We start from the raw sequence: 25,676 nt of genomic DNA on the forward strand, positions 1-25,676 counted from the left end.
GGGGGTCTCACTGGCTACCTATAGATCAGGATTTCCGAAGCAGGTCCAAAGCCCTTCAGATGCTCTGTCCTACTTCGGATAACTTTGCTGAGGCCCCACTTCGATCCGGGCGTGCCACTTCGGACACTTAAGTGTCTGAAGTGGCTCCGGATCCGAAGCAGGATCCAAAGACTCGCACAGCCCTACTAGAAACATTATAACGGACTGCAAGCTGAATATGAGTCATCAGCGTGCTCTAGTTACCCTACCCTTTCCCCCCACAACAAACCCACCCCTATTAAAAAAAAAAAAAAAAAAGCAGTAATATACTGGTCTGTATTAACAGGTGCTAATTGAAATGGTTATCAGCTCAGTCTAAGTAGCTTGGATTAACCTGCAAAGACTGAATTAATTCAGCCTTGGACTTTTTGATTGTCTTCACTTAGCCAGGATGTCTGCAAGTCTCACATGGTAATTTTTCCACTCCGTTCAGTAATGATGAGGCCTCAGTTGGAATACTGTGTCCATTTTTGGACGCTACAGTTTAAGAAAGATGTGGATAAGCTAGAGTGCAGTGTAGGGGCCTACAAAATGAGTAAAGGTCTAGAAAATGATTTATATGGAATTTGCACTGTTCTCTGGAGAAGAGAGAGGCTTAAGGTTGCTTATGAACAGAATGGTAATAGATTATTCTTGGAGTCCTCAGGGGTCAGGTCAAATAGTAATGGTCTTAAATTGCAACCAAAGGTGTTTAAGTTGGATATTGGGAAGAAATTTCTTACCACAAGGGAGGTTAAACGTTGGAAAAAGCTACCTAAAAAAAACTGTGGAATCTCCGTCCTTGGAAGATTTTAGGAGCAATGGTTGTCATCATCATTCTACCCTAACAGCTGTTAACCATGCATTGAAGTTTTAAAAATAATTCAAAGGTGATGTGGCTAACACAGCTGTTAAAGTTTCCAGAAATGCCTTTAAAATGCAGGAGAAGTGATGTGTATATATAACATTTTGTTAGTGTGAATGTTGTCAGTACTCTTCACTTTTTTTTTTCTACTTAGTTTTCATATACGAAAATTGTCTTTAATTGCAGACAGCTAAGGTTGTATTATACAGATCTGTTGAGTTGTCTTGGAATGATTTTTTTCCTGAAGATACTAAGATTGCTATTGACTTTCAGATGGACATAGGTTAATAAATCACTAGGGATGTGTGAAAATCTTGACACTTTTCTTTGTATGTTTTCCTTGTTGTTGTTTTGTGAGCGTCATGCAGTCTTTTAAGGAACGTGAAAAATTAACTTTATAATCTCACTGAATCTGGGATCCCTACAATAATAAAGAAATGTCAAAACATTCTCTTCTTTATGAATTAATTTGAATACAAGAGGTTTACTTGCAATTCACACATTTTTGCCATTGGTCAGTTTACTAGAGATAATTAATTTAGTTTCCCTTACAAACCTTGTATAATAAGTAGCAGTTTAATGACAATGTTTGCCTCTAGGCCTAGAAAACACTCTTCTGGTATAGACAAATGTAACACTTGGAATACTTTAAATGTATTTTAAACCTGAAGTGGACAGACATACAAGTTAAACTGGTGAAATCTGCCTGAACTGGTTTAAAACTATCCCTGGAAAATCGAGTACTATTTTAAATAGGTTCTTGAAAAGTACTCTTCCATCCTTCCCCTGCACTCACCCACTAAAGCAGGGTGGATTTGATTTAAATCAAATTGATTTTTAAATCATGACTTAAATCACTGGTTGGGAAGCCTTGATTTAATCATTGTTTTCTACAAAAAGTGCATTGTTGTTGTTTGATGTCTTTTATTCATTTAACTTCTTGAAACTTTGCACTTTTAGAGAAAGGTAAGGGTTAGACTGTGTGTACTCAAACTTGCAGAGAGGCAAAAGGTCTGATGGATAGGCAATCAGGTTTCTTATCTCTCATCTCCACATGCTGCTATTAACAAGGATGTTATTTCTGGAGACACAAATCTGCAGTTTGAGAACTGAAACTAACCATCACAGAGATGCTTAATGGGATCTTCTAGACTGAGCACCGAGTCCCATTGGGTAGAGTGGTTTTCTTTAATCTTTACTAATCTATTAAGGAACCTCTGGGAACACCATAAGATTGGGCCCCTAATATAGTCCTGTTGTGACCTATTTATAAACCTTATCTAAAAAGGTTACATGAATATATAGTCTGAAATAGTATAAAATTAGAAGGTATAATCCCTATTCCATGATGATATATTTCAGCTTTAACATAAATTAAACCCCAAGATTAATTAAAAAAAAATCTGATTTAAATAAAACCCCCAGGTTTGGGGGGGGGGGGGGGGGGGGGGGTTAATAGTTGATTTTTATCCACCCTGCACTAAAGTATAGTGGATTTGAGTACTCGCTTCCCCTTCACTCTTCTTCCACTGATCCACTGAGAGGCATATGGGGGTGGATACTTACTCCCGCCCCCTGGTGGCAGTCAGCATTTTTTATCATTTCATGTTTGTAAGAGATTCCACTACTGCAAGCCTGTCCATTGTTTTACACATAAACTGTATTATCAGAAATGCTAATTAATCTACTAGCTAAAATGTAAAATGATATTGAAGAATTCTTTAATAGAAGATGATATATGATATGTTGTCTAAAATGTTGCATGTCCAGGCTCTTCAGTAGCTTTAAAAATCATATAAAAGGGATCTGAATTATGAAGGAATTTCAGGTGGGATGCAGAAACCATTCTAAGATTATTAGTTTGGTTTTGGCCATGGAAGGTAGAAATCAATGATGGTTACAGTGTGACTTCTTTGAGCATTAAGTGAATTTGTGGCCTCGTTTGAGTCCTAGGAATTAAACTATTTGATTATTTTTGCCTTGACATTACCTGAAGAGTGCACTGTGTTCTGGCCCCTCCATGTGTCCTGCTCTTTGCTGCTTGGTTCTTCTCAACTATCTTGATAGACCTGTAATTTCTTGACCAATACTTATGACTGTATGTCTTCAAACCTATTTTACTATTTTGCTTCTTATAAAAAGAGAGAGGACCTTATTTTATCACTACTTCCTTTTTTGGGAAGTCACCTATTGGGCATGTATTTTATTGTATTGTCCATGAGGCACAGCTATATTAAGAGATGCTTTCTAGGGCTGTACGGAATTTCGCTGCCAGTTTTGTTTCACCGTTGTTTTGACCCGTTTTGAGGTTGAAACAGCAAAATTGAAACAGAACAGATATAGTCGAAAGAGCCTCGAAACAAAATGAGGCAAGTCGAAACATTTTGCCGTTTTGACGCTCTTTCGACGTTTCGCCCATAGGCTATAATGGGGAAGGTTGAAACATTCTATAACTTTGTCATTTCTGGATGAAACTTGCAGAGGGTTTGGGGAAACTGCACCCTGAAGTTTTGAATGCAACACTTGTGTCACGTGTATGTGTTAAGCCACAGTGGGATCAAAACTGCAGGCATGCTAGCTCCTGCGGAAGCCACAAAGCCTGTCACGTTTCAAAGAGATAGGTGCAGGGGTTTGGGGGAAACTGCACCCCTTGAAACATGGCAGGCTTCATGCGTTCAGAAGGGGCTACCCTTCCTGTAAGTTTCATCCAAATCAAGACAGAAATGACAAAGTTATAGGCTTTTGTCCTTCCCTATTATATCCTATGGGCAAAACGTCAAAAAAGTTTTGCTGTTTCAACCCTGTTTCTATGGAACGGAACAGAACAGCTATTTCAAATTAAAACAAAATTCAAAATAAAACACTGTTCTGTCAAAACGCTGGTAGAGACAGCAGCATTCCATTTCGCACGGCTGTACAGTGCTTTCTTCCCCTAGCTCCCTCATTAATTTTTTCCCTTTCCCTTAGGTTAAGCATCTTTTCTTACTAGCTTTGATTATTTCTTCTCATTTTAGCCTCTTTCCTGGGATTTGAACTGTGACAATCCTGTGATGTTTCTGTGCCTTTATCTGATGGGCATGCATCTTCTCTTATTGAGAAATGTTTTGATATTCTTTTACTAAAGTAAAGAACCTTCAAGGATGTGAAATCTAGTTTCAGATACATTTCTTGGATAACTAAAGGATCTAATTCTGATTCAGGGCATAGAGACTCACCTGACTATCATGAGTTTTCCAGATGCTCTGTCTTTCTGGCTACAGAAAGACCTGCAAAAGTCATGGCATTCGACTGGTTCCTGGGAGAGCTCCTTGTTCAGGCCTTCTTGAAAAAGTCTTCCTTGTCTTCACTTTACCCATTTTAAATTTGAGATTTCATAGTCTTGTAAATATACCACTGAAGCTTATAGAAACTATGGCATTAACCCCCAGCTCAGACAGTGTTTGTCTGACTGTCCAAAAAGGCTTGGGGCAACCCTGATGCACCTCTGAATCTCTTCAACAGAGCAACTTCTGCTTCAGTTTTAAAATTTGTGGAGAATGCAAAGGGATTTTTGGGAACCAACCCCATGCTACTTCCTGGTGTACCCATTTCCTTCATGAGCCACCCAGTCTACTGTGGTATTGAGGGGTTTTATGCTACAGTTGGATACTTTTTACCTTGACTGCCTGTAGTAAAGTTTGCTCCATTATTCATTACTGTATCCACAGTTCTGACTTGAAAAATTGGCCTAAGATCCCTCCACTGTGCCACAGGTTATGGAGACTGACTTGCCAGAGTCCCTATCTGGTTATGACTCTGTGTAAGGTCATCTTCTAGGTGGTCACAGATCCAGAAGAGCTCCTTGAAAGGATACTTCTGCTCTTCCAAACTGTTCTCACAAGCCTGCTGATTCCTGGCCCTGTGGTCTGAGGTGTCCATCCTGTCTTTTCCCGTGTGGCTTTATTGGCTTGAGACTTCTGAGCTATTTCTGTACTTGATATATCTGGTCTTCTCCTGTTTTCCTTATCAACCTTGGCATCTCAGACTCTGGGTCAGCTGTCTCTGTTTTTGTAGTACTAAGAGGATTCTCTAGATCCAGATTTGAATCACGGTGAGCTACAAGAGGCTGATCTATTCTCATTATTTTCCCTGAGATGAGATTTCTATTCCCAGCCTCCCCTCCCTCCTAGTTGATGGATGATTTCAGGGACTGATATGTTGTGTTACATAAACCCTTCACATTTCTTGGCAGGAAGTCAGTAAGTAAGTTTTCATGTAGTTGACTTCCTACTGCAGTCCAATTCAACAAGTGGTGTTCTGTCTATCAATTAGATCATTATGGACTACAAATTAAAAGTGGGAGATGCCAGCTGCTTTGCTGTCCATCTGTTAGGAGAGTAAAAAAGAAGCATTAGATTCCTGGTAGAGGGGCTGAGTATTTCTCACTCCATTTTGGTCATTACTGTCATTGAGAAGGCAAGTTGTAGATGAATAGTTTTAGGTCAATCCTGAAAGAAATAGTCAAAACAACTGGACCTGTCCAGAAGAATTTCTTCTCTTCTCCATCCCCCACGTAAGTCACAATTTGGAATAGTCATTGGCTTACCTCTTCTTACCTTGTCCAGTTTTCACAAACATAACCATATTGTTAATGTGGACTCCTTATTGGTAGAGTCAGGTGCATACCTTTTGTCTCAAAAGGACAAGCCAATACAAAGACCTCTCTGCAGTGGTTCTAAATCAGGGATGGGCATCATGGCAGTTCCGGCTAGTGGCCAGATTCCATTTTCCAGCAACCCCTTCCCACGTTGCTGTGGCCCAGGACCAGCTCCTCTCCTGGCCACGCGCACCTACCAACATTGCTGGGGTTAATCTCTGTGGAAACCCTGGTTGTTGCGCTGTCATGGCCACACCGCTAATGGAGTCTCCATGGAAACCGGCTGCAGTGATGCAGGCAGGGGCTCCTGGGAAATGGAGTCCTCCATGGGCCTGATCCAGCTCACAGACCAGATTTTGCCTGCCCCTGTCCTAAATGCTGCTGATACTGCCTTATGGTGCATGGCCTATAGCAGTTATGAGAGCCTTGTTTTGTCTTTTGGATTTGTAGTTTCTAAAGGGGGTTTTACAGTGTTGTAGAAGGTTCCCTTTTGAAGTTTCAGTGCTACTTAACATGAAGACTGATGCTGTAGGTACTCCTAAATGCAGTAGAGCTGCCCTTTTATTCCTTTGAGTCTTGTTCAGTACAATTTTCTTTTAGATGTTGGTAAGTCATATTCCGTCCTCAGACATACTTGGCTGTCTTCCTCTTGCCAACTGACAATTTGATTCTTGAAGCTGCCCATGAAGCATTGGCATCTCCACAGTTAGGAGGCCTTTGCTGTGGTTGAGAGGTGCGTGCAGTTCTTTCGTGTCTTTCAGACTTCCTCCCTTTAACAACAGCTTGGCCCGTTTCCAGTCTGTATGAATTCACATTAAGTTAGATTACTGATTTCTGAACACAGTCCTAGTTATATATGCAAACCAATTCAGTTTGTTACTCACTCCAGATTCTCTTTCCCTTTTCAGGAAACCTTTTTCACAAGATTTTGTTATAGCAAGGGAGGTTTTCTTCTTGCTGGCTTTGGGGATTTGACATTGGTTTTACATTGGTTTCTTCCTGACTTGGTGCAGGAAAGGAAAGTGGCATCTCTCAATAGCTCTGAGTGCCTTCAGTAGGGTTTTCTTAGTGGTAGTTACACTCCTCCAAGTGGTAAACTATTACTATTGACTCTAATCTGGATGGTTACCTGTATAAATAGTCTCTCCCAATCAAGTGTGGGAGACCTGATGTATTATGTTGTGACTTTTTTGACTTTGGGTATTACTGGTGCATATCTATGTTCCTTCTGTCCATAGGAGTCACGTTGGACTCCAGTGATACCAAGGGCCTACCCTCCTTTTCAGCCCCTACAAAAACTAATTCTGCTGGCTTAATTACAATAAAGACCTTCTTTTTCCTTATTGGCCAAGATGCTAATTTCTGTACCTTTGTGAGACAGCATCCCCTACTGCAAGCAGCATAGTCTCTGCTAAAGCATTCTTAAAATATGAGACATGATCTCCCATGTGGTCCAGTGCTCTCTCCCTACATGGATAGACCCACTCAACATGTGCCTTTTCTCCCGTCACATCAGTTTATGATCATTATGACCTCTATTAGTCCGGGGAGCCCATATTAATGCCCTTCTGTGGCCACATAAGAAAGTAAAACTCTGTGTTGGCACTCAGGGTTGTAACCTTGCTTCATCTCCACCTGTTTCAAGGGCTACCCTTAACTATATGTGATGCTGAGATTATGACAAGCATGCTGTTCCACATCAACAGTGCAGTGAGATTAGGCTCCTTACACAGTGAAGCAGTTTGCTAAGGTATCAAATAAGTTAGATTTTTCAACTGATAAGAGAGATACTGTAGAATCTTTGTGGATAGAAATCACAAATTTCAATAGAAAAAATATATGTCTAGGGATATATTATAAACCCCTAGATCAGGACAGCCACACCAAACTAGAAATGCTGAGGAAGTTGAGAGAGGATGAGACATTAGAAAATGCAGTAATAATGGGGGACTTTAATTATCCACAAATAGATTGGGTAAATGTAACATCAGACCAGGATACAGAGACCAAATGTCTTGATGTTTTATAAAAGGCTGCTTTCTGGAGCAGTTATTCCTGGAATCTACAAGAGGAAAGGCCATTCTTTACCTAATCCAAAGTGGTGCACAAGATTTGGTGCAAAGAGTAATGCTACTGAGTGGCTTGGCAATAATGAGTACAATGTAAATAGGTTGTCCTCTCCATGTAGGACAGAAGACAAGAAAGTCCACCACAGTAGCCTTTAACTTTAAAAAGGGAGACTACAACAAAATGAGGTAGGTAGTTAGGTGGAAATTAAAAGGGGCCCCTAAAGAGGTGAGGAACTTGCAGGAAGCATGGGAACTGCTTAAGAACACCATGTTGGAGGCACAAAGCAAATGCACACCACAAATCAAAAAAAAAGGGAAAAAAAAGAAGAGAAAAGTGGACCAAAAGAATGCCAGCATTTAATGACAGAATTGCAGAAGCAATAAGCAGAAAAAAGGCTTCTTTCAAAAAGTGGAAGTCAGATCCTAATGAGATGAATAATCAAGTGTGTAAACACTGGAAAATCCATTGTAAAACTGTAATAAGACAAGCTAAGAGAAAATTTGAGGAGAAACTTGCTAGCAACAAAAGGTAACAAAAATTCTTTAAGTACATTAGAAGCCAAAGAGCTGCCAGTGAGTCAGTTAGGCATTTGGATGATGAGGATGTAAAAAGAGTGCTGAAGGACGACAGAGCCATTGCCAAGAAACAAAATGCATTGTTTTGCATGTTTTCACTGTGGAAAATGTTAGGGAGATTCTGTCACCAGATCTGCTCCTCTCCAGGGAGAAGTCCAGGGGTAAGTCAGTGGAGCTTACCCAAATTGAGGTTTCAATAGATTAGGTTGTAGAGGAAATAGATAAACTAAGGGGTAGCAAATCACTAGGGTCTGATGGCATTTACCCTAGGGTCCTGAAGTAGCTCAGATTTGGACATTGCTGAACTCTTAACTCTCCTATGCAACCTATCACAGCCTTGGTACCAGAGGATTGCCTGAGTACCATTGGACTGGAGGGTTGCCAATGTGACTCCCATATTTAAAAAAAGGTTCTAGACCTTGGGGAACTACAGACCAGTTAGCCTAACTTCTGTTCCTGGAAAACTAGTAGAAACAGTATAAGCAAAAAAATAGTTCGGCACATGTATTCAAAGTGGTAAAGACCAACGTGAACTGTGAGAAACTATAGAAGGATCTGGCATAATGGAGCAAATGGGCAACTAAATGGCAGGTCCAATTCAATGTAGATAAGTGTAAATTGATGCACCTGGGCAAAAATAATCCACACTAGACCTACACTAGGATGGGCTCTACATTAGACGTTACCACACAGAAAAGAGATGTGGGAATCATTGTGGACAGTTTGCTATACACATCAGCTCAGTGCTCAGCAGCTATCAAAAAGGCAAGCAAAATGTTAGGGATTATTAAGAAGGGAATTATGAATAAAGCAGGAAGTATCATCATGCCCCTTTATACATCCATGGTACATCCACACCTTGAATACAGTGCCCAGATCTGGTCCCCACACCCCAACAAGGATAACTAGAGTTTTGGAGGCACTTCCATATGAGGAGAGGCTAAAGAGGAGAGGCCTGTTCAGTTTAGAAAAGAGGAGGAGAGGTCAGCAGATTGGTCTTCCTATGCAGTGAACCCAACTTTTATATAAAATAAAGTATATTTTTTCAAATGTAATAGAATTATTTGTTTTTATCCACAGAAAAACAGTATACAACAAAAATGAGGTTGTTCCTAAAAGCTTTTGATATAACTTCTGTTTAGGTTCTATTCTAACATAAATCTAAATCTACCTGTGCTGAAAACACCAGTATTGTTGAGGTTCTAGTGATGTCATGTGGTAGAAGTAATGCTGGACTATACAAGGCTGATGCCTATTGATTCTTTGCTTTGACCATAAGACTGACATGATGCTCATAAGTATGTATGTGTCAAAGGATGTAGGAGTCTAATAAAACAATTGAAGAGCAAGATGGAGCATTTCAGTTTGGAGCTTTAGTGGGGGCATGCACAGTAGAGTTGTAAATTTTGTGGCAGGAAACTTGTATAATATCCTTTCTTACACCATTTGCACAAACAGGGTATCTTTCAAAAACTGGGATGGCTTCTTTAATTTTTTTTTTTTTTGGAGAGTTAAGATGTCTTTATTTTCATAGTTTGCAGTCTAGTCGGGTATAAGAAGGTGATGGGATGTGATCTCTCTCTTTGAAAAAACAACTATTGTTGGTGTTTTGCCTCTTGGCTAAATGCTTCCTACAGTTACGAGACAACAGTAGTGTGCGGGCCGGGCGCGCCCCGAGCCCTTTTTCGCGCTGCACGCGGGCTGTGGCCAGCAGCCCGGGCACACGGGGGCGGAGAGGGGTGGCTTTTGCTCTGGAATTAGGCACGGAAGCGTATCGGTAGTTTAAAAGATTGTTTACTTACACCGAGATGGCAGTGGTGTAGGCTGGAAAGCTTGCTTCAGTTGCAGTTACAGAGAAGAAAAAAGGAAAGAGGCGGACAAGAGTTCTAGACTCGTGAACTCTAGCCCAGTCTGGCTGAAGGCTCTGAACACGCGAGCCCGTCGCGTCAGCCGAAGAAAGTACTCGTCCGGAAGAGCTCTGAACCAACTCACATGAAGTTTGCTAGGCTCTGTGGGTCCAGTTCTTTTGCGCGCGGGTGGGGTACGTCTAGGAATTCTATCGGCGACGGGGAGAGGCTAGAGATTGATCAGATCTCCGTAGCCTGCTTCAAATGCACTGGGTCCGTGAGGATCCGCAGCGCTTAGAGATCTTCACACAGCGTGAAGTCTCCTCCTCCCTTGTTCGTGGAGTCCTCCAACTTGGGCGGAAACCACTCAAGCCTCTTATACGGCTAGCAAGCCAATCACTAGCCGCCACGTGTGAATAATTTAGAACTGGCCAATAATGGGACCCAAATCTACATACAAATGGCGGGAACTCTTTGCAACGAGCATTTCTGTGCTGCAACAAAGAAATGCACCCTGCAAAGAAAGCTTCAAATCGGCGGGAAATTCTCCCTTGCACCAGGATTCTCTTTTGCAGCAGAAAACTCCACCGTGCAAGGAAGCTTGCAATTTACCGGGGACAATTTAGCAGTGCCGAAGCGCACACAAATAAAAATCACACCTTTTGGGTTGTGACAAGTAGTACTTTTTGTTGAGAGGAAATGTTAAAAACATCTGCAAAACTTTTTTTTTGTTTGAAGGCTTTAGAAAGCTTATCGAAGAAACTATTTTTGATAGGAATACTGCAGAGGTGTACAGTAAGGCTGACTGGATGAAACTAGAAAGCAACACCTGCTTTCATGATTTTGTTTATAGTTTCTAACACCCACTATGCAGCACTCCCTTTTGAGGTGTTGAGAATAAAGAACATTCTTATTCGTTTAATAGTCAAGAGTTTCTAAAACTTAAGGGCTTCTTTGGTAACAGCTGGGGCAACTGGATCCATTATGTTTAAGATTGTTTTTTTTTAATCAGATCTTTATTGGTTGGTTGCCTTTTAACCAAAGTTGTTGTTATAAATATGAATTACCAGTTGCAGTACCTTTACAGCTTTCAGTGAAAGGCTTCTGGTTAAATGTTTTATGTGAGGAATATATCACAATAATTGATGATCATGGGCATTTTTCAAACTAAAACATAAAGGAAACTGTAAAGAAAGTCAAAGCTGTTGAAACTATCAAAGCTGAATTTTTAAGTCTGATAAACAGCTGTGTGAGAAATTTTTGCCCAGAACCATTATGTTTTTCTTCTATTTAATTTTGATAGGATAGCTGATTTTAAAGCAAGGAGATATTAGATCTAATCCCATCCCTTCTCAGACTCCAGTAACAATTTGTCAAGATGCCACGTTGGCCTGGAGAGGGTTCAGAGGAGGGCCACTTGTCTGGTTAAAGGCTACAGAAAAAACCCTATGTGGGGTATATGGTGTGTGTGTACGTGTGTTTGTGTGTGTATGTGTGTATATACATATATGTGTGTGTGTGTGTGTGTGTGTGTATATATATATATATATATATACACACATACATGTGGGGTATATAAAAACCCTATATGAGTTTATATAGGTGCATATACAGGTCGGTCGCATCATACGCGCATTTAACTTGCGCAAATTCAACTGTACGTGGGGTGGGAGGGGGGGCAGGGCTTGAGCAGCATGCAGGCATCCCCACCACCACCCTCTGCTTTGCCGCTCCCCTCGGCCGCACAGCTCTAAGCACGGCTCCGCAGCGGCGGCGGGAGGTTTTGGAGGCAGAGGCAGTCACTGTTGGCAGTGGTGTGGTGGTCAGGCGGCATGCAGCCATCCCCAGCACCACCCTGTGCTGTGCCGTTGCCACCCACAGCACAGCTCTAAGCACAGCTCCGCAGCAGCAGCGGGAGGTTTTGGAGGCAGAGGCAGTCACCGCTAGTCAAATCGCTGGCACGGTAATATGCGATTTGACTATACACGACTTTTGCCTTACACGCTGACTTCAGAACCTAACCCCTGTGTAAGATGCAACTGACCTGTACAGCCAGACTTTAAAGCAAGAACAACGACCACCCTAGCTCCTCCCAAAATCTTCAGCAGGGTTACCCCAGCATTACATAAAACTTGCATGGTATCTCAGTTAACAAAAATATCTATGCCTAGAACTGAACAAGATTGAGCAATTAGGGACCTAGCTCATTCTCAAATCCTGTTGGAAACTTAAAAGTAGATTTCATGGTGCCTTACCTGATAGGCATGCATAGTGGACATCAACAGAACTGAGTCCTTACAAAATGCAGTTATAGCTATTTTATTTTTTTTTAAGAATTGATGAAACATGATAATGATCTGTAGGGCTTAGAGACCTTGTTCAGGGTTGTATTTTTTTTCCTTTATGGGGAGTGGGGGCAAACCAGACCTCAAGATTTTTTCTCCCAAATGGATGTCCTAACCACTATGCTATAGTGTACTCAGTGTAGTGCTGTTTCTCTCTGGTCATGTGAATTCTTTTTCATTTCTTCCTAGTTATATATGTACAAGAAGAAGGTTGGAGAACCCAACTGTATCTTTACCCTAATAATTACGTCACTCTGTCGGGGTGGTGGAAGATACAGGTTTGAACCCCCTTTAGGCTGAACATGGCCTAGAATCCAAGTATACTTTTTGGGCAAGTGCTATAGAGGTCTACGCAATTCAAGGTAGCATTTGGCTGATTTTGGGGACAGATCGTGGGGCTGGCTGGCATTTTTGAGGGCTTATCATGGCCAGGGCTCCCGCATGCTTTCGGCAAAGGGGCCCGAATGGTTCCACACCTCACCGTTGACTGGCAGCAAGGACTGTCTGTCATATGGCCTCATCCCTCGCTGCTGATTGGTTGCGAGGGCTGTCTGTCATGCAGCCCTGCCCCTCACAACTGATTAATTGAGAGCGGCAGGTCAGCACGATAGGCAGCCCTATCAGCCAGGCAGCTGTGAAGGACAGGGGTGGCAGCCATCTTGGGCTCCCCTGTGTACTGGCAATCCCCTCTTTCCACTTTCTACCTCAGTAGGCTGCATGGCTGGGCTGCAGCACCATGAGGATTGCTGGCTTCCTTTGGGGAGCCAGCATTTTATTTTCAGTAAGTTTCTTTCTCTTTTTTGTGTTTTTCCTGGATTTCATAGACTTTGTCCACCTCTATGGGCAATGCTGGATTTCACGTTTTCCATGAAATCTGCTAAATTGCAGTTTTGGTGGGTCCCTAGTTATAATCACAGGGGTGTTTTAAGGTTGATATTGTCACTGCCTTGTTATGGTTGTTGTCTGCCTTCTTTTCACAGGTTTTAAAAGGCATATAAGACCATTCATTCATTCATTGCTTGTAGGTCTCTACCCTTTGGAGAAGCCTCCACACTAAATTCCAAAGGGCTTGAAGTTCCCATCTGTCCTGCAGCTCTAAGTCAGGCATCTCAGCAGGGTTTCAGACAGAGCCCTGTGTTTATCTAGCTAGCTCTGTATTTATTGGCTAGCTTTAGGTTGCTCCCCATTCACAGCAGTTTTCTGGTTCACCTTTGAACTTAGGTTAGGTGCTTAACCTTCTCTGCATTGTGTATATATGAAGCCTAAGCCTGTTAAATTCGGTTTTGGATTCTTTTCTCAATGTCAAGTGTTTCAGTACCTAACCTGTAGGTACCAAAAGTCTTTACTGGACCTGATCTTGGGGAGTATGCAACCTTTTGGTAGAAGCTGGGAGTTAATCAGCTAAGATCGTAGGAAAGTAGGGCTGGAAGGAACATCATAAGGTCATAGGAAAGTAGGGCTGGAAGGAACATCATAGTCCAGCCCCATGTTCAAAGCAAGATCATTCCTAACTGAACGATCGGAGCCATTACCTTTTTTTGACAGTTTCTGAGCATGGAGATTCCACAGTTTCTTTAGGTAGCCTGTTCTGCCCTCAAAGTTGGCAAGTTCCTCTTAATCCCTAGTCTTAATTTCCCTTGTTGTAGCTTGAGGATGTTGCTCCTAGTCCTGTCCCCCACCTCCGTATGGAAAAGCCCATCTTCACACACATTGTACAAAGCATTTGTGTGTCTTCCTCCATAATACTTTTTTACAACTTTTGTCACTCATATTGAACAAGTATTTAGTTAAGCAAGAAAGGTGTAGAGGGTTAGTAGGACAGCCAGGATACAGATAGAGTGTATTTTATCAGTGGAAGCCAAAATAGTTTGGTGTAGCATAGTGAAGGCTGAGGAGGGTATGATTATTTTCATAAATACATCTGAATGGTAGTTAAACACAAAGGGGAGAGAAGAGCTATTTGAGCTTGTTGGTTCACAGACAAATGGTAATAAACGATAAATGTTTAGGTTTCTGACCATCAAAGGAGTAAGGTTCTGGAACAGTAGTACCATGTAACTAGTTTCAGCTTAGAGGTTGTTAACTTTATGAAAGGGATCATATGATATGATTGTCTGCAATATTGGGGAGTTAGACTTAATGACCCAGGAGGTCCTTTTCAATCTGATGTTTCTAATTGAAACTTTTTCCCCTGTTAAAGGATACACTGTGTTTAGACCTAGCAGTCAGACCCTGGGTGTCTTTTTCTTGTGTTATGAGGGTGGCATGGGGAAGGGGGACAGAACACGCACAGAGTAGAGATGATTAACTATTAAAAGGTTACCAAGTGGTTTAATATTAAGGACATGTGCATTTTTTGAAATCTGACTTGCTTCCTAGTAACTACCTTCAAAGACTTTAAAGGTCTATTAGTCTACATTTAGTGAGACTCTGCTTTTGTTCTGGTGTTATCTATCAGTCTATGAATAGAAAGGATTGTAGGACTAATAAGCTTTTAAAGTAGTCCTCTTTATTTAAATAACTATCAACAACAGGTATAGGTATTCATGTGAAGGTAATCATTCATTACCATATCATGGATGGACAGCATTCAGTCTAGTTTTTAGTAATTATGCTTGTCTGATACACTAAAAACAAATTCTGTAAAAAAAACAAAAAACAAAATTATATATGCACATTTGTAATCTAATCTTTCTCATTCTATTGATATCTTGCTTTTGAATTAAAGTAATTTGTCATAGATGCTAGAAAATTTCTGTAGTGATATGTTTCACTCTAATGTATTCCATAATAATGGAGAGCCCTAAGCATTGCTGATTATACATGCTTGTACTTAATTTAACCTGCTATAGCCATGTATAGACTTATTCCCAGGATTCCTTTATCCACCATTAAGCATAGATGTGAAAAGTACAGATGCAACCTTTAAATTGTAAAGAAGCTTTTTAGTTGTACTTCATTATTTTGTGAGGATGATATAATGTGCTTCATATGGATAATGAGCTTGTATAGTTGGAAAGGTAAGTGATTATATAATTATTTTCTTTGACAACCATTTAATGCCCTGCTCTCAGAGCTGGAGGTGGCAGTTTTTCACCAGCCAGCAGGGGAAAAACATCTCCCTGCTGAGCTCCCATGCCAGGATGAACTTGGAGGTATAGGCTGGGGCTGTGGGGAAGGAGGGAGGCCCCAGGTACTGGGCCTGAACTAATACTGAACCCTGCCATGGTAGGGAGGCTTGGTGGGATTGCTGGTGGCATAACAGCCCCAGGAAATGCCGGGGTTGTTAACCTCCCCAGTGAAAGGCACATAGTGGGCACCTGGTAACCTCCAGCCACCTCACACACACACACACAGTCCTGGCTGGGGAAAGCCATCTGTGAGGCATGGGCCACGTTTTAGGGGAGCTATGGAGCTACAGAGTGGATGTCATCCCTAGACATCTGCCTGGGTAACATCTGAATCAGTTTTTCGTCAAGGTGTGGCAGGTGAAAGAGAGGTGGGCAGTTGGCCCAGAAACAGGCAGGCAGGCTGAGATCTAACCAGCACCAGGAAGACCCCCTGTTATAGGCTACCATCCCTTCTGCATTCATTGCACTCTGCCTTAACACACACAAGGCAGACAAGGTTCTTTGGGTCAATCTGATAACTTATTAGACCAACTGAGTAATTGGAGAAATATATCTTAGCAAGCTTTTGGGTTTAAAAACTGTTCATTAGGGTGAGGAAGCATCTGCAGTTGGTGTGCTTGCTCTTCCTAGGTGGAATGAATAGTAAGGAAGCCAGTCTGGGCTAATATGCAAGAAAGCCGGTCAGTGAAAATGTAACCAGAGGCATCATGGGGTGAGAAGCAGACTGGGAGGGGGAAGGAGGATGTAGCAGGTGAAGTGGAGAGGTACCTGGGGAGCCAGATGTCAGGCAGGTTATAGTATACCATAAATTTAGTGTCTGTATTGAGTCCATGATTTTTTTATATTCAGTAAATTTATGTAGTGAAGTTTGTAGGCGTGTCTACAAAAGGTGTTTTGTAAATTTCCTATGATGATTAGGACTGAGAGATTGGAGAGAGAGTGATTTTCTTGTGAGAAATGTGCCCCTGGTAATTGGGTGTTCTTGTCTTTAATAGACGTCCAGTGTGCATTCATTTTGGTGTGCAGTTGTTGTTTGGTCTCTCCTACGTATTTTCCATCAGGACATTTGGCATGCTGGATGAGATATATAATGTTTCTGGAGGTGCAGCTTTGAGATCCAGGAATGGTGATGGTTCTGTTGTGGGGTGTAGTAATTGTGGAGTACTGGAGATATGTTGACAGGATTTGCATTTCTTGTCATGGCATGGTCTGGATCCATTCAGTGTGCTTTGGACTGTAGGAAGTTTGCTTCTGGTGATAAGGTTAGTGAGGTTCCGTGCTTGTTTGAATTTACAAAACACCTTTTGTAGACAAGCCTACAAACTTCACTTAAAAAATCTACTGGATATAAAAACTCATGGACTCAACATAGACATTGGATTTATGACACACTACAACCTGCTGGACATCTGACTCCCCAGGTACCTCTCCACTTTTACCTGCTACATTCCCCTTCCCCGCTATCTCAGCTTGTCTCTTGCCCACTGATACCTCAATTTACATTTTCACTGACTGGCTTTCTTGCCTGCATACCAGCATCTGGCGTCTTTACTATTCATTCAATCCAGGAAGAGCACACACACCACCTGCAGATGCTTCCTCAGCCTGACGAAGGGTTTTTAAATCCGAAAGCTTCCCAAGATCTATTTCTCCAACTATTCATTTGGTTTAAGAAAAGATATCACATCTACTCTAAAAACCTTGCCTGCTTGTTCCTTAGACCAACACAGCTACAACCAGAAACCCAGTTAACACACACATGTGATATGAGTTTTGCTTTCAACAGTTTGAGCTGCAGTTTCACAGAAACCCCTGCACCTATCTCCTTGAAACTTGGCAGGGTTCGTGTCCTCAGAAGGGGCTACCATCCGTGTTGTTTTCACCCAATTCTGCAAAAAAAATGGCAGTTGTAGGTATTTGTGTGCGTCCTTATTATAGTCTATGGCCAAATCACACAGAATCAACACCGAAACTTTTGAATCGAATTCAGCCGAATCTATTCGGGACAGTGTACCAGATCGAATCACTGTCCCCCAAATTGGCTGAATCTGAATCCAAATCAAATGCTGGCTGCTTCTCACAGGCCTAATAAGTGGTAGTAGAGCGTTTTAAAATTCCTGAAACAAAAGGGAATTAAATATTTTACCTAGGTGCATTGTATTTAAAATAAAACCCATTGCATTCAATAAGCTCACTTCTAAAGCACTAATATCAACTGGTCTGCCATGCAACTTTTTATAAAAATCCAGATTTTATTAGAGCAATAAAACTTCTTCTGTATAAGTTGCAGACTGAAAGACAGAAATAAAAATGTCATGAATAAATTCAAGTGCCACTCTAAGTAATAGCCCCTCTTGCTTGCAGTGTTCTAATCAACTCAATCCTTTCTTTACATTGATAAAAACAGACTACATAAATTGTATACAAAACCAGTGTATCAAAGCTGGTCCATTTGATTCTTCCTGGTGCTACTGAATTTGTTTTACTGTAGTAAATAAACATTCCACTCGAGATACGCACATTAATGTAAAAACTTAGGAATTAAAAGGAATTGAAAATGTACAGGCAGGTAATATAGGCAGATTTTTTTTTAAATCTACAGAAAAAATAATTTTCCAGTGGAAAATCTTTTAGTGTCAAGATTTTATAACTATTAAGATATTAACATGATATGAGTTTCACTGTATCTCAGGATGGTTTTGATTTCAGCTCTAAGGCTCTGATTCAGTATTTATCTAACTTTTGTTTTAACCGTGTGACTAATCCTGTTGATTATGGTGGAACTACTCCAATGATAAGTGTATGCTTAAGTACTTTGTTGACTTGTTTAAAATCCAGTTAGCTTTTCTATAAAGAACACCATTATACATAACTCAACTGAAAATCAATGTAGGAAATGGATGACTGAGATGGATTAGTGGAAGTTATAGTCAAAAGAAAGGGATAGCAGTTAAACAGAAAGTTCACATAAGGTAGCAGCAGTCAGTCATTCAGTAGGGAGATTATTTGAACATATCTTCAAAAGAGACAAGGGGTTCAATTCCCCAGCCCCCAGTTCGATTCACCTGGGAGCTGGGGAGGCTCCACAAGTCATCTGGGGCCCGGCAGTGCTCAGCCCCAGTGGCCTCAGCTCCAAGACAGCATGCAGTGCCCTGCCAAGCCATGCTGCACCCGTGCCATGGGGCAGCTGCCACGCAGGTACCAGGCAGGGGGGATGCTGCCTGGTGCTGTGGGGGGCGGGGCTTGGCCACCAGTGCCCAGAGTCCCTGATTACTGCTCCTGCAGCTGGGGAATGTGGGGCTTTTTTTTTTTTTTTAAGTGCTGGGACTGGTGGGGGATGGAGCCGGCAGGGCAGCCATGGGAGCTTCTCCGGCTGTGCTTGCCTCTTCCCTGGCCAATCCAAATTGCCAAATCTTCCAAAGCTGATTCTGTCAAATTGATTAAGGACAGTGATCCGAATCTCCAAATCAAATCACTGTTCTCTGAACTGACTGAATCTGAATACAATATTTCCCTATTCACACAGGCCTAGTGGGTGGCAAATGTAGACAGTAGAGACTAAGATCATGTACATATATACAGTTTCTCCTGGGACAGTTGCAGCTGTCCCAGGAGAAACCACAAGTGTACAGATGTTTAGGGTTTTCTCCCAAAGTAAAAATGGCTATTCCAAGAGAAAAAAAAAATCTTGGAACAATCAGGGTTAAGTCACTCCTAGGAGCGTTTCTCCTGAGAGAGCATTCTTTTCTGAGAGAAGCTAAAGTACAGTCCTCCAGCATTCCAGGGTGCTTTGCTCCCCTTCTCCCTTCCCTGCAGTGCATGCTGAGATGTGTGCGCAGGCACCCTCTGGCTGTGCAGCATCAGTACTGCAAGCCCTGTGCTTTTCAAAGGCTCAGCTTCTAGATGGCTATCCAGGCATCTCCAGGCAAGTTTTTCTACAAGGAGAGCAAACCTTGGAGAGTGCTTCCAGGTCATTTGAACATGTGCAGCCTAAATTTATGCATCTCAGTATCTTGCACTTTTAGGTTGCCCTGCAGCTTTGCATTATAAAGTGACACAGCATACAAAATGTTACAATGCAAATATGTTAGCATGGTATCTCCCCCATCATTTTCTTTCTGATTTCATTCTTTGACCTGTCTTCAATGTTGAGCACAGTCATGCTTGATTTTATTTCACAAGTGGGCCAAACATTAACATCAGAAATGGGCCATGGTTGTCATAAAAAGCAAGATAGGATATGCCAAAGTAAAAAAAAACAAAACAAAACAACTAATACTAACTATTTAAGTAATATTTAATAGTAGAAAGGAAAATACATTCCTAGTAATTTTAGGCTTATTAATGCAAAGTTAAAAGTATAGTTTTTTTAAAGGGCTTTTTGGTGTTTTCAAGTGCTGTGGCTATCCATGTACTACTTCAGAGCCCTGTGGACATGCATGGGGCCACAAAGGGTGCGTCTCCCCTAAATTTTCCTCCTTCTGCCAAAGTTTTCTCAGGAAACTGTGAATAGCAGCAGTACTCAGCCCCGGGCTCTGGAGGTGCATGAAAGCTCTGGCTCCAGCCAAAGACCACAGCTGTTTGTCCTCTCTTCTTTCCTGCTGCTGAATTAATTTGGCATGGGATTAGGTGGAGGCAAATGCTCAGCTCCTGGGCTCCAGACCTGTGTGGAATTCAGTGGTATTTCAGTACAGGTGAACTGCACCTGCTCATATCCTTCTTTCTGACTGTTGCTGATTGTCAATGATGTGCTGGTGACAGGCTGTTCGCATCAGCTTCATGTGCTGCATCTGACCCACAGACTGAAGGTTGAATACCACTATTGTGGCACTTTAACAGCTGTTTAAAAAATGTGTATGTGCAAGTAAGTCTCAATGGGGGGAGGGGTGGGAGGGATGGGGTTGTATGTTTGCTGGGGAGGGACCTACCCATGAGTCGCGCCTCCCCCCACCCTTTGCAGGTCATGCCTGCCCCCCCATCCACACCACCAACTGGTTGAGCCTGCTTCCCTTACCCCACATGGGTTGCACCTGCCTTCCAGCCACCCCACCCATGGGTTGCACATGCTCTTGCTACCCTCATGGGTCACATCTGCCCCTTCCACCCCATCTGTGGGTCACACCTGCTCCCCCACCCCTTGTGGGAAGCACCTGCTCCCCCTATCCCTTTCAAGTCATGCCTGCCCCCCCTCCCCACCCCACACACACACAGGTTGCACCTGCCCCTCCATCTTCTGGCAGACTCCTGATCTCCTCCAGCCTGCTGGATCCCCAAACCTCCCATACCCCACCGCCCCCATCCTGACTTGCCTGATATTGGGAGCCATTTTGAATTGATTTAACCTCCTCCTAACCCTTCTAAATGTCTGTACTTAGCCTTCACGTCCTATCAAGTGCTTTAGGACATGGGCATGCAATTAGCTTTTGGCATTTTCAGGATCCTCTGCTTGCTATGCTTAAATTAAATACATTTCTCTTAAAGAAATAAAAAATAAAATAAATCTGCTCTTACACTATGTACCGTATTCTTCCTTTTATTTCATCACAGGTATTTAGATACCATGGCTGTGAGTTAGTACTGTATTAAACTGTTAACAAGAAAACTATTTTTGAATATAAGTAATCCTTAATTGAGCTATGAATTATTAAAGCTCACTTTAGCTTCAGTTGGACATGTTATGTTTTTTTCATAATAACTCTTACATAGAGAAGATGCATAGAATTCTGAAAAGTGAAGCATTAATTGAGTAGTCATGTTCAGTAGATGAAGGCCTTTTGGCCATTTCACTCCTCTTTCATTTTTTTTTTTTCACTAATTGTTCTTCAGAACAGTAGAACTGTTGGTGCTTGGGATTCTTTGCTCTGCATAAGAACATATGTATGTGATTCACTGCTTATGCTTTTCTTAATTAACATAGTTTTATATCCTGGCATTTGTGTCTCTCATTCCAGAAGTGTGTAATTGCATCTTATTTTGATTTTTAAAAATACAGGCAGTGTTGTACAAATATGATTCTGCAAAATCTGGGGGAAAATAAATATGAAACATGACCCAAAAAATCATGTTAGAGGAGTTGCTGTTTTTTAAAAAGCTTGTTTTCAATTGAAATGTAGTTCTTGGGGCTTATTGTTTGCAGATTGCTTATGGGTTATTGAAAAGGCTCAATTCAGTCTGAAGTATAACAGCAAAGCTGACAATGCTTTATCCAAAACTGACTTTCATAACTAGCTATTGAGCAAGCAAACTGGGTCTTTTTTTCCTTTCCTTTTGGCAGAATGATGAGAGTGTGTCACTACAGGACATCCCATTTTCAGTTTTGTCAAGCCCAGAACCACAGGATGCTGAATCTCCATGCAAGGTAAACTGACACTGTTTTGCAGAATGATGACATAAATTGTGAATTTTATCATAGTCAGATCTGAAAACCCAGTATAAAACTGAGGCAAGAAACAATTTTACATTACAGTCTCATTATTTCATTGCAACAATATATTCTTTGTATTTGCAATAATGTTTTTGGCTCTTTATTTACATAAGTAACATCCTTGTAGTGAGCCATAAGTCTTGTAGGTGAGGTGTACCTTGGGCACTTTTAAACTTTAATAACTTAGGTTGTAGGTATGATAGAAACAATCTGTAAACAGCATTTAAAAGCAAATTTATTTAAAGTTTCAGGACAATTAGAGTACACAATGCTAGACTTCATAAGTAATAGTGAATTTATTCTTAAATAAGATGGAGCTCCGTGCCACTACGCTGTGAATGTACGGCAGTTCCATGTTCTTTGGTGAAACTTAGAGCTAGGATCACCAATACAATTAGTACAGTAACTCAAGAGCAACTGGGAAATGTTTTCAAGGAGTTGGAAGATTGGATTGAGCACTGTATCATGTTAGATGGTGGTTATGTTGAAGTCTAGCATTGTGAACTCTAGTTGTTCTAAAACATTAAGAAATTTGCTTTTAAATGCCATTTACTGATTGTTTCTATCATATCTACAACCTATGTTATTAAAGTTTAAAAGTGCACAAGGACTTTATGAAAACCCTGTATAACATGAATTTCTAGCTATTTAATATGCAGCCTTTCATTGCACCCTGGTTCCATCACTTAAAAAAAAAACAAACAAATAAAGGCAAACCCAGTTAGATGTCCATATAAGGTTTATTAAGTTAAAAGGGCTTATTTGACTTTTTCAAATAAATGCTTGTTGGAAATTCATGTACAAATGAATTATCAAAATAATTATGCTTTTCACATTTGCAATGAGTGTTATAATAGGGCATAAAATCTTAGTTTTATTTTCATGAATTACCTCTGTCTTTAATATTTGCTAATTACCATGCTCATTCCATGCTTCAAGGAAGCTTTTTCCTATGTAAACTGGCACAGGTGTTTTAATAATGAGCACCTGTGGAATCTTCCCTCAAATATGGCACTTTTCCCATTTTTTCCACCAGAACGTTGCTAGCAGTCTCATTGTTAAACTTCCAAAATTTGATTTTCACTCTTACCTATTGTATCATGATCACACCATAATTGTTGTTATGTTTTGTTTTTTGTTCCGGTATTTAACAGTTTATACAATTCTGTCTTTTCAGAGTAGGGCCTCCCACACATTATTGCAAGTATTTCTGCAGGAAGAACTTCAGAACTATTCCAAAGATCAGTATTTATTGCAAAAGGGATGCTGGCTAGGATGTATGGCTCCCTGTAGCTATAAAAGGCTCTGCATTTTAGAAACTAATCTCAAAACTGGATTCACACATGGACCCTTCTTACTGCATAGAATCCTTGTGAAGCTCATAGGGTTCAGCAAGGTCACAAAGATCCATATATATGATCCAATAGCATAACTGGCACCTAAAATTTTGTGGAGACAAGGTCTGTTTTCTGTGATTTGTTGTTTTTTGAACTAGATAGATTCTTTGCATATCACTGTTCAATGTAAACACTTTTCAGCATTGCTTTTTGATTTCAGAATGAAATATGAAACACTTTGAATTGATTATCACTACTTTGTGATTTTAAATTATTCTGCTTTAATGTGTAGTTTAAAGTATAGTACATTGTAGTATGTAAGTCTGGGTGTTTCATCTTTAATCAGCAGATAACAACATTTTAATATGATTTCAGTTTTGTAAAGAATATGCTAATTTTTAAAATATGCTTCAAGAATGCATTGTTTGGTTGAACAGAACAATTAATTCACTAAAATTAGAAATGCTACTGAAAGGAGAAAATGTTAAGAAAATCCCAATTTTTTCAATAATTGTTAAATATAAAATGCTTTGGCATGCATATGTGTCTTGTACACTTCATCTCCAAATCCAAGAGAAATTCCAAATTGACAGTGTTTCCTATGTACTGCAGGAAAATTATTATCCTTTATTATAGAAATAGAAAACCTGATTCCTTTCCATTTTCAGATGTTCAATATGTACTTTCATGTTACGAATCTCAAAGCTATATTTTACAAGACTGAAATACACTGAATAATTAACAAATTGCAATACACTGCACAGAGAAAACATGTGAAAACTTCTAGTTCAGTCAAAATGTTTCTTTTCTCTAGACATAGCTTCAGTTTGTGGAGCTATCGCTCATTCCAGCATAGACAATGAGATGAAAGCAAACCATACTGGTTTGGGAAGAATTCATTTAAATTGTAATTTATATTTTCATGCTGGGGCTTCATTAGCATCTGGTTTGAATATGCCTGGGGAGATCTTAAATTGAGACTGGGTTGTGTACCTCTTAATAAAAACCTCAAATTGCCTATTTTTTTATTACTTTGTGTCAGACTGAAGATTTGCTCAATGAGATTAAGCAACTTAAAGATGAAGTGAAGAAACAAGATGAAACAATCAAGCGATTAGAGCATCAACTTGTAAGTATAGCTCTACATTGAACCAATTAAAATAATTTAAGGAAAGACCACATATGTGTTTGTAACAGGGTGGCCCCCTTCATCATGTCTTCACTGGCTGCCCTGCTCCTGGGGTAACTGCCCAGTTTGCTCATCTGCCATGCCTTCATGGAAAAATAAGAGAGTTGTTACTAAAGTGGGAGGCTACCCATTACTTGCCCTGCTGACAAGGGCCTAATACCCGCTGCAACCTCCCCTCAATGGGTCCTAGGCCGCGCAGATATTACAGCTCTCTTCTATAGCCCTGGAGGGCCACTCTCATGCTGCCCCTCTCTTACCAGGGTCCCACTCACTCCGCTGGCTCTCACCCAGCTTCTTTCATACTGCCTTCTCTCAGGATCCACACTCATGCTGCCCAGCATCACCCAGCTTTGGGCTTAGCTCTCCTCACCTCGGTCAGCCCCGGTGCAGTCTGTTGGGTATCTCCCACTACGCTATCTGAGCGTTTACTGAATGATTATATGACTCTAGGCCTGTTTCGCTCCTAGCCCCTTGCTGAGCCACTGTGCCCCCCACTGGACCCCCTCACTTGCCCACACTCATAGGGTCACTCTGTTCGTCCCCGTCTTCCACAGGGTCTCTCTACTCATCACCCCTCTCACACAGACTCGCAACCCCAGGCTTTCCTCTGCTGCTCGGGTGTGACCCCAGATCCCTCCTCCAGCCTGAACTCTGCCTCAGGCCCCCTTAACCAAGCCCTGGGCTCCCCCTGCTCGCTAGAACACCACCAGGGATGTGGGGCTGGGGTGTTTACGGTGCCACAACCCGCCTTTCATCGGGGCGGTAACTGGTCTGGCATTTCCTGGGGGCTCCCATGCCACTAGGAACCACACCAGACCACCCTTCCCCAGCAGGGTTCAGTTTTATGTCTTACCCAGGACAAGGGGTCACCTCCTCCCCATAGCTCCTGCCCTTACCTTCTGACTGGCCAAAGCAGCCTCTCAGCCTGATGTTTCTGCCTTCCTTCCTGCAGCAAACTGTAGCCCAGTTTATATCCCTAGGCCAAAATAGCTGCCCTTATCAGGCACCTGGCTGCTGCCTGTTTGCTACTTTATAGTGGCAAGCACCAAAGGTGCCCTGCCACGGTGTTGCAAAGCACACTTTTAGATATCATGTCTCCTTGAAAACTTCGACTAAATTTTCTACTTTGATTTTTACTTGTATTATAATCCAGAAGGGACTATTGAGATCACCTACTTTGATTTTCTATAAAACATAGGCCCTAAATTAATTCCTGTTTTGAATTAGAGCATATCTTAA

At 41.3% G+C, this 25,676-nt stretch overlaps 1 protein-coding gene across 12 annotated transcripts in view; it reads left to right on the top strand.

The window, feature by feature from the left end:
• The window catches only part of CCSER2 (coiled-coil serine rich protein 2), a 149,216-nt gene that overhangs the window by 77,215 nt on the left and 46,325 nt on the right, over positions 1 to 25,676 (top strand). For all 12 annotated transcript variants that reach the window (XM_025212564.1, XM_025212560.1, XM_025212566.1 and 9 more), the window contains 2 exons: positions 21,762 to 21,845; positions 24,291 to 24,377. In XM_025212564.1, coding sequence (XP_025068349.1) covers positions 21,762 to 21,845; positions 24,291 to 24,377 — 171 coding nt within the window. The remainder of the gene's footprint in view (positions 1 to 21,761; positions 21,846 to 24,290; positions 24,378 to 25,676) is intronic.

Source organism: Alligator sinensis, unplaced genomic scaffold (assembly GCF_000455745.1).
Source record: "Alligator sinensis unplaced genomic scaffold, ASM45574v1 scaffold176_1, whole genome shotgun sequence".
Classification (NCBI taxonomy): Eukaryota; Metazoa; Chordata; order Crocodylia; family Alligatoridae; genus Alligator; species Alligator sinensis.